The sequence below is a fragment of the Malania oleifera genome, chromosome 11, assembly GCF_029873635.1.
Source record: "Malania oleifera isolate guangnan ecotype guangnan chromosome 11, ASM2987363v1, whole genome shotgun sequence".
NCBI lineage: Eukaryota > Viridiplantae > Streptophyta > Magnoliopsida > Santalales > Ximeniaceae > Malania > Malania oleifera.
In genome coordinates, this window is record NC_080427.1 from 82210790 (window position 1) to 82220353 (window position 9564).

Below are 9564 nucleotides of genomic sequence, written 5' to 3' on the forward strand. Positions count from 1 at the left end.
AACCAAGCTACCCTACACATCTCTACGAACCCTGTTTTTCCACGAAAGAACCAAACATATCGAGCTCGATTGCCACTTAATTCATGACAAAATCGAAGATGGAAGCCTCTGCACTCGTTATGTCCCTTGTTTTGCTCAAATTGTCGACACCATGACAAGGGCTTTGTCTTCAAAAGTTCTTTACTCTCACTAATCCAAGATGGGAGTCGTAAATCTTTACACTCCATCTTGCCCCAAGGGGGGGGGGGGTATTGGAGATGGATTCAATGCATAACATAGCACAACTGAAGATTAACGTCTGCCAATTCTATTTTCATATTCCCTTATGATTCCATTAGTTAGTTGCTCCTTTTCTTTGCCCAGCTGTATATAAAGGGCAGTAATGTATTCCCTTAGTTACAATATTCTTTGTTAATTGTATATAAACATGCGTTTGTAAGCTTGCTGAAACAAGAAATACAGAGAGCATCCTTTTCTTTTCTCTAAAGTCTTCTTCTACGATTCTCCATACATTTCTATTTCTAACATCCATTCCTAGTATATTTTATTAAGCAAACCAAACACAACCCAAAGAGGCAGAGAATTTCCGGATGGGCTCCGCAGATGTTCAAAAGCCTGGATTAGAAAAAAGAGGGACAAGAGAAACACACTTCAAACATTCATTGCCACACAAACCAAATTTCAAACCCCGGAATTTTGGACGGCAAAGGGAAAATATACCCTCACAGCAGTCTTTGGAGAGAAAAAGCAGACCCTTCTCTGAACATGAAAAATCATAACCAATAATAAATTTTCAAAGAATCCTCTAATGTAGCAAAGCTCAAAATGGCAGGAGGGCAGGATAAATACAAGAAGAAGAACAGAAAGAGGAGAAAATGAACAATAAATAGAAGAAAATTGAAGAAAAACCTATACACTTTCAATTTTTGTTCTTTTTGCCTTCCAAGCTTGTGCCATCTTTTAGAATTTCTTGGGCGTCGTTATCCATCCCAAGGGTGAAGAGGGCTGCCGCTTGAAGATAAAAGGCAATAGGCCACTCAGGAGACACCACCTGAGCCTGCATCGCATCCCCAAGAGCTTCTTGTGGCATGTCACTCATCAAGTACGACAAGCAGCGCCTCGCATACACAGTTGGCGATACCATGGTCCCACCATCAATAAACTACAAAGGCGAAGAAAACATGTATTTATTGCCTAAGCAAACAAGAAATTTTAGCGAACGCACAGCATACAGCTCGCTTGATTAATACATGCTAAAAACTAAAGCCAGACCTAAATGAAAGCGGTGTAATAGCACCAGCTGGAGTCTGAAGATGCCACAAAAATCTTGACAGCTCAGAACGCATGGGAAGAAACGAGACTTAAATAGACTTTCAAAGGGCTTGATTTTTAAAATTTTTTGTGCCAAAGCAGAATCCTAGACATGCATAAACTGATGTATGAGACATTGTTTAGTTGACCTCTATTTGTTTTCCTTCCATGTAAATATCTAGCATTCCACATTTATACTATCAATGTACTCCAGTCAATCTAGCCTCATATATATATATACATACGGAGGATTGGTGAAGTTCAACTGGGTCATCCCTTGACCTCTTTGTCTTTATATATAACAACGTAGTGTAGTGTATCAGTTCTTCAAGTTTTCTGTTCAATGGTCCGCATTCTTGTAAAAAAAACTTATGGCGCAGCATGCAAAGTGATAATAAGATTGAAAGGTATGATAGAGAGAACTTGGAATAAAATAAAAATGGATTCTCAAACAATCAACTCACTTGTGTGTAGCAATCAATGGCAGTTGCATAGTCTTTAGCTCGAAAAGCAGTGTCTCCATGCTTCTTAGAATTCAATGTCTCCTGCATCTGATTGGTCCACATTTGAAAGGAAAGCTGCAGGGAGAAAAACATTAAAGAATATTGATACTGAACAAGGTAACAGAAAAACATCAGGAATAAAAAAACAAAATTATTTATGCAGATACAACACTAACTACAGCATCCAGGGCAATGGGTTGGAGTCCAATGTAACATGGATGCAGCTAGATATACATCAAAGGTTTTGGCATTCATCATTCTGTTGCAATGCCAGAAATCTATGATGCATGTTTTGGAGCAATGGATTTGAGTTCCAGACGCAAGTGAAAGAGTTTTGACCAAGTATCCCTACCCTATGCAGCAAAATAGCACCTCTCGTATTCATGCTATCTTAGGATCATTAATAATAAGCCATGATCAAATCTGGTCTCACTTCAAAGAGACCAATATTTCTCATGAATCTAAATAGGCTGGTCATGAGTTGCAACTTCTTTGAAGGCTTCAAGCTAAATACATGTGCATCAACAGTTGGATAACAAGTTCCACTTGGATTTCACAAACAAAGATGTTAATATTGATTTGGTGATTAGAAGACGCAACAATTAAAAAGCCGTTAGCTCCCACCAGGCCACCATATGGCTTAGCCTGCATGAATTCTTTTCCACATTTTGCCAAATCAAAGACAACATCCCGAAATTGGTTTAGTGACAAGAAGATATGCTCAACCAGAATACAAGTAGGATATGAAACAAATACTTCCTGAATTAATGCAGCAGCATAATGAGCACACATGCTTAAGGAGAAAAGAACAACAGAGCTAAAGCAGTGAACTTAAAAATAAATGCACGAAGAGAAATTATTACTATGCATAATTTCTCATTTTGCTGAATGAGACAACAGAACCAATAATGCATACTGATATGAGCAAGAACACCAAAGTTGAGATTGGGACAATTGCAAACCTCGTTGGCAATCCCTTCATCATCCTTGTATCCAATCTTCTCCAACATTTCATGAATAGCAGTGAGATCCATTCTCAAGCATGCTTCGCCAAAAGGCGTTAGTGCCAATGGTTGTGTTGAGGTTGCAGTTTCACGTGGTATACCCATCAGAACATAAGATGGGACCTGCTAAAACACTGAATGAGAAAGTATACTCTTCTCAAATAAATTATTTAACCCGTGGTTTGAGCAGTTGTCATTTTGATGACAAGAGTGATTGTAGATACCTCTGTTTCTTTCTGAAGCGAAATGAGAGCAGTAACAAGGGACTTGGCATTTGGTCGCTCACGAGCTTCATACTGCAAGCAACGGGAAGCTAACCGGACCAACTCAGTCCCATCATCATTTGAGAAATGACCCTCCAAACAAGAATCCATCAGCATCAGGAAATTCTTGCCACGAATCAGATCTAGTGCCTGCATATATAGACAGTGGAAACCTCAAATAAACCCAATTTCGCCAATCAAAATGGTGATAATATGATACCACTTAACAGTGAGTTTTGAAAACGTATTTGTCTTTGCTATTCTAATAAAACTGTCTAAATTGTGTCACCTAGGGGGGAGTCTTGAAAGTTATTGCATATTTTAAGAACATTAGCTAACTTTTAAGTCAATTTAATAGTTTTTGTTTCTATGAGAAGGCATAAAAAAAATTGAAAACTATACGCTAAGAAATTATGTATTTAAATGCTGTCTAATTTATAGGGTGGAATTAAAATCTCGAGCTTTTTTAGAGAGGATACCATACTTAAAATTTCGTAGTTTGAATTTACAGGGGCAACATTCTATCATATTAGGATGCTCTTAAACAAGCTTTACCCAAATGATTTTTTAATATGACCAGTGTCAACCCTGATGACAGGACCAAAAGAGGGGTTTTAAAGACTTTGCAACTGCATTTGGAAACAGAGAATAGAAGTCTTAGATTTGGATTTATGTGAATTTTGACCAAATTAAATATACTTCAAAGGTTAGTCTACATAATTAACTAATAGAATGGGGTCATTACCATACAGTAATGTCCTTCCAGAAATGTTAGGAATCTAAGTGGAGTGTAACGACAAAACAAGAGATAATTTAAAAGATTAAGAATTTTACATGGCTTGGGGGAATATGCTTGCCACTCAAAAGATCTAGCAACATAGTTCCAAAGCTGTAAACAACACTTTCCGGCGTCACTCTACCTGTCAATCATAGATATATTTACACTAATGTTAGAAGGCATGGCAGTCATATACTCATATATCACAAAGTTCTCAGAAAGGTACACTCTGACCTTGTGTGTGTGTCTGCATGTGTGCGCACATGTGCATGTGCATCTATGTGGAAAGCTACGCCAAGCTATATTATATAATATAAGCATAGATTAAGGTGTTTAGGACCTCCATACAAGTGAGAATGAAATTACATATTACACATTCATATGCTCCAACACATTCACACTTATTAAATTAGTCTTTTTAAAAAAAAAAATAAAACAAAGGAAAAAGTTTTAAAAATAAACTGTTTCAAAAGCATCCATATTAATATTTATACACTGACACACACAATAGAAACATGTATCTTTGCAATTCTTACTTAGTGGGAGTAGCAAACTTCTAGATTAAGTCCATTACATGAAACACGCATTTCATATAACTTGATAAGGATGAAACACGTATAAACCAAAGTCATCTCGAGGCCCCAAGCAAAGGGCAAGCTTTGACTCGATAAGTTAGAGCTAGACTTGCTTTGAGTGCTAAGACAACTGAAATCAGCCCAAACCCAATCAAATGTGTTTATCAAAAGGGCAAAAATGCATATTTACATTATCATTTTTCTGCATATTACATGCATTTCATATAACTTGATACGGATGAAACATGTATAAACCACAGTCATCTTGAGGCCCCAAGCAAAGGGTAAGCTTTGACTCGATAAGTTAGAGCTAGACTTGCTTTGAGCGCTAAGACAACTGAAATCAGCCCAAACCCAATCAAATGTCTTTATCAAAAGGGCAAAAATGCATATTTACATTATCATTTTTCTGCATATTACATGCAATATAACCATGTGCACTTCAGATGCCTCATAACACATTGCATAATTTTTTCTCTCTCTATATTCTGTGCTCATCTCAAGCAAGATAAAATGCCTTAGTTCTGATCAAATCAAAGTAAATATAAATTTATAATTATTTAAAATATCAGTGATGCCTTAGTTACAAACCCAAATATCAAGTTAGGCTTAATCAATGAAAATTTTTATAGAGATACAATGGGTATAAATTGTACAAAAATGGTTGACAATTAATTATTTAACCAATCTGAGCAACCTAACCAACCCAACCAAGCCCAGACCAAGTTGGCCTTAGCTGCAGCAGCCTGTTAGAATCTCAGTGTTGACATTAGAGTGGTGTCAACCCAAGAGAACCATCGAGGTTGTAAACTCAAGCCTCACAGATAAGGCAAGGAACACATGAAATTTGAGTTTCTTAGCTCACAAGAAGTAGGTTTCAAGCCTCATCCGGAAGAAGGTACAAGCTCTAAAAGGTATAATCACAAAACAGATGAATTAGCCAATGCAAATTGGGGAGCAACTAAAGCACAGTGTAGAAACCATAAATCATAATTTCATTGGTTTCTATTCTATGCAACCAACAATCTATTTTCCTAGCCAATGCAAATTGGGGAGCAACTAAAGCACAGCGTAGAAACCATAAATCATAATTTCATTGGTTTCTATACTATGCAAGCAACAATCTATTTTCCTAGCTAAGGGTCTCACCACATTTCATTCTTTTTCCTTATCCTTCCCATGATATAGCCATAAAAGAATGGGTCTATATTGGAATAACATTGTATAGCATCCTTGTGTGAAAGAAAATTTCTTAATTTGGAAATCTACATCTGTTTTCCAAAAGAATTACCAGTTCTCAGGTATTCTGGAGGGGTGAATGCCAAGTTCGTACTGTAACTCTTGCCATCCCTACTATTCTTCATGAGGCCAAAGCAGGAGAGCCTCGGATTACCATCCTATCAACAGCAGAGTGCAGGTATGAGCCTGATGATAAAACAGATTGGAGATTGGGTAAGAGATGTAAAAATGATTTACTTGATCAAACAAAACTCTGTAAGCATTGAGGTCATGATAGAGTGCCCTTCCTTTACTGCTACAATATTCCAAAGCTTGTGCAAGATACAAAGCCACCCTCGATCGCATAGCCCATTTCATGGGCTGTGTCTCCCCTAAACAAATTCAACCAGCAAACAACAATGTCATCTTTACCCTGGAGCGACACCAAGACAGGGAAGCATTTAATGCAAAAGTATCAAGCTCATGATATTTCATAAAGACAGAACTTCTTCGAGTTCAACTTCAATCCCAAAAATGAAACTAATAATAATAATAATAATAATAACCCACACACACATGCCCACCAGCGCACCCATACATTCCCATTTCATCCTCCGGTCCAACCAAATTAGATCGTATCAGACTCTAATTGGTTCTTTAGGAGTTCCACACCATCACAGCAGTCCTTTCCTTTTCCTTCCTCTTTTTTTTTTTTTTTTAATTTGGGTAATGTCCAACTCACCATAAAGGCAACTTCAAAACCCTAAAAATGAGGAAAATCTTCAGCTCACTTTCAGTAATTACTGAAGCATGTATGCAGTTCACTTATTACTTACTCCCACCAAGAACTAATAAATGCTTACTCCTAAATTAACTTGTCACCAGACCAAAAATCTGTACTTACAATGGAAGAGATGCTTCGCGAGGGTTTCGTGTGGCATGAACTCCGCCACGAGCAATCTCTCGTCGCCTTCGTAGCAGCAACCAATCAGATTCGCCAATCGCTCGCTCCGCAGACTGCCCACAGACCTTGCTTCGTCCTAGAATACAACCAATCACATCAATCAAGCGCCAAAAAAAAAAAAAAAAAAACTAAAAAAAATTGAAAATTGATGATCAAATATAAAAAATTATTCAGAAATCCAAAAATTTTAAAAAAAGAAAAAGTAGAAGCAAAGTAACGAACAAGGAATTGGCGAGGATCGGGCCAAGCGAACTTGTTGAAACGCTTAACAGCGATCAACCGGTCGTTGGTCAGCTTTCCCTTGTAGACTACGTTCGGAGCTTTCTCGCCGTGCTCGGACACTATATTATCGGAACAGAAGCCAGAGGTAGCCGCTTTCAGCTGCTCGAAGCTGAACTCGCTGAAGCTCGGCAGCGAAATTCGATCATTTTTGCTCCCATTTTCTGCAGCAGTAAGGGAAATACCCGATCCCTTCGTCAGATATTACTCAGAGCAGAGAGAGAGAGAGAGAGAGAGAGAGAGAGAGGCAGAGTTACCGAGATCGGAGGATTCGAGAACGTCAGGTTTGAGGTGAGATTGCCACCAGCATAGAGAGAATTTGGAGCAGCGGGCTCCCATCGCCGGAGATCACAGGGTGGGCGTCGGAGAGAAGGGGAGGGGATTGGAGTAGAGTCAAAGATCAGAAGGCGACCATACCCACTGTGGAAAACCTTGCTCAAAGGGCTTAAAGTTCAACAAAGAACAGGGGAAATAGAAGAGAAAAGGGAGCAAAAAAGAAGAATGACAGCCGAGCCTGCGTGTATAAAGGGTAGGAAAAGGGTTTTGTGGATCCAAGGTTTTCACTCTCTCTCTCTCTCTCTCTCTCTCTCTCTCTCTTCAACTCTAAATCTCAATACCAAAATATAATATTACTATCCCTCTCACAACCTGAGCTGTGCGTTGCAAAAATACCTTTTTTCACTCCTTTCTGGTCTCGGCTTTTCCTCTGCTTTTCTGCGTTTCATCCGCCCATCATTTCCTCTCTCTCTCTCTCTCTCTCTCTCATATAGAGTGGAATTTTCACCATTAATCTATTCCTCTTCTTTTTTGTTTTTTTAATTGATGGCGGAGGGGAGCGCGGGAGTGTGGGCGTGTGTTGGGCGGTTGAGATGGAACCGGCGGCCAACGGCGGAGGGGAGAAAGAATCCGCCGCCTGTTTTCGGTGGACGGAAGTCAAATAAATGGATGACGTGTGGAAGCGGAGATCGCGAACATGAACGTGAACATCCATCCGTCATTTAGTTTTGGTGAAGTTGCATTAATTAAGATCTCTAGTAAATCCATCGGTTTAATTAAGGTCCTTGTCACTTTATCCTATTACCAACTTCTTTGCATCATTATTCTATTCTTAATTATTAAGGATTCACTACCCATATTATAATAATAATAATAATAATAATAATAATAATAATAATAGGAGAATTATTAAGTTTTTTTTTAAAAAAAAATTACCAACTCAACATCTATTTTTTAATATATTAAAATTTAATTTTGTTCTTGAATTTTTACTTTACAAGGGAAAAGACAAAATATAAAATAAAAATAGAAAAATTTGTCATTTTATTGCAGTGAAGAAGAAAAAAAATAAAGTGGTAGTAATACTCTCTTAAATGCCGGTAGTACTTTATTTTATGAAGAATATCATTAGTACTAGAAAATAAATATTTAGAGAGATACAAAGAACATCAAAAGTCACAAGATACAAAACAACAATAAAAAAACAATCAAACAATAACAAAAAAGTGATCACAACATTTAGAGCAACCTCAATTTGACCTCTTTGAACAATTTTGTTAGTTATTTCTTCAGCCACAAGATCAACTTGACAATAAAGAAATAAATTCTTGCTAACAATGGTTTATTATTATTATTGTTATTGAAGAAAAATATTTTGTAGTTTGTGTATGACGCAATTTTCTCTTGTGATTCAAATATAGTAACATGATGTATACGTGCATATTATAACCAACTTTCCTCTATGATGAAAAAGAAAAGGGCTAGTATTGCTTCTCAAGCTCCACCAAAGCATTTAAAAAGAGCACGAATAAAGCCTAATTAAAGCAGGCGAGCAAAAAAATCGTGCTATCTTTCTTGGGCTTTCGCGAAACCCCTCACTAATGCAGCATTAGTGGTGCTACGAGTCAACCTCAGGAGACAAACCTCTTAGAGAATTGTGCTCGCTAGCCTTCCACACCATCAGCTTATCTAGTCCCACTAGTAGCAATCTTTCTAAAGCTACCATGAGGCAACTCCTTGAGTTGCTAATCTACGACTACCATTTGATAATGCGCATCTAGCTAGTTCAAGGATCACACCCTGTACAAAGGGTATGTTGACTTTTTGAGTCTGATTCCTATTTTTATACTAACTAAGCACTTGTATCTTATGTGTGTATTTAGTGGTTAAGTAGGTTTATTATTCAACACACATATAAGGGGACTAAACATGGAAGCCAATGAAGGACTCAAAGCTCATACTTCAGGCGTATTTTACGAGAAAATGAAGAGCAAAAGAAGAAGAAGATTTGTTCTAGTTGTAATTGCATTTAGAGTTGTCTGTAGCATATCATACATGATGTGATTTGTGTTGGAATTGGTGTAATCCTAAGAGGGGAGGTGAATTGGGTTTTAAAAACTTTTTTGGCTAATTTAAACAATTTGCCGATTCACCACAGTATCACATCCCATTCAACACGTATACATGTATGTAAAGCGAGTTTAACAATAAAAGCAAACATATACGTGTACAGTATCTTATTTAAATCAAATGTGTGCATGAGAATAATTTTGACATTAAATAAACATTCATACACATGTTGAAATTAAAGTGTAGGAATTTAAATAAGATAGAAAGAGCGACACCAGATTTGTTATCGAGATTCGGCCAAACCAGCCTACATCCTCACCTTG

At 37.4% G+C, this 9564-nt stretch overlaps 1 protein-coding gene across 2 annotated transcripts; it reads right to left on the reverse strand.

Moving 5' to 3' along the window:
- Positions 1–760: 760 nt before the first annotated feature.
- On the reverse strand, positions 761–7915 carry LOC131167991 (serine/threonine-protein kinase BSK5-like). Of its 2 annotated transcripts, none has more exons than XM_058127114.1 (10): positions 7153–7915; positions 6839–7059; positions 6557–6692; positions 5911–6044; positions 5726–5831; positions 3916–4001; positions 3043–3231; positions 2777–2941; positions 1776–1889; positions 761–1162 (listed from the first exon to the last, which is right to left on the reverse strand). In XM_058127114.1, exons 1-10 carry the CDS (start codon positions 7232–7234, stop codon positions 920–922), a joined length of 1476 nt encoding a protein of 491 aa, XP_057983097.1. In that variant the 5' UTR covers positions 7235–7915; the 3' UTR covers positions 761–919. The 2 variants fall into 2 exon arrangements, with proteins under 2 accessions (XP_057983097.1, XP_057983096.1); XM_058127113.1 differs by having other exon boundaries at positions 2777–2944; positions 7153–7908.
- Between the last annotated feature and the right edge of the window lie 1649 nt (positions 7916–9564).

Bases quoted from the DNA above. Each gene is read 5' to 3' on its own strand.
- LOC131167991 (XM_058127113.1), bottom strand. From the start codon at position 7,234: ATGGGAGCCCGCTGCTCCAAATTCTCTCTATGCTGGTGGCAATCTCAC. The intron at 1,890-2,776 runs GTTTGCAATTGT...TTCTCCCTGCAG, and splicing joins ATGAAGGGATTGCCAACGAG to CTTTCCTTTCAAATGTGGAC. The intron at 1,163-1,775 runs GTGAGTTGATTG...TCGCCTTTGTAG, and splicing joins CCATTGATTGCTACACACAA to TTTATTGATGGTGGGACCAT.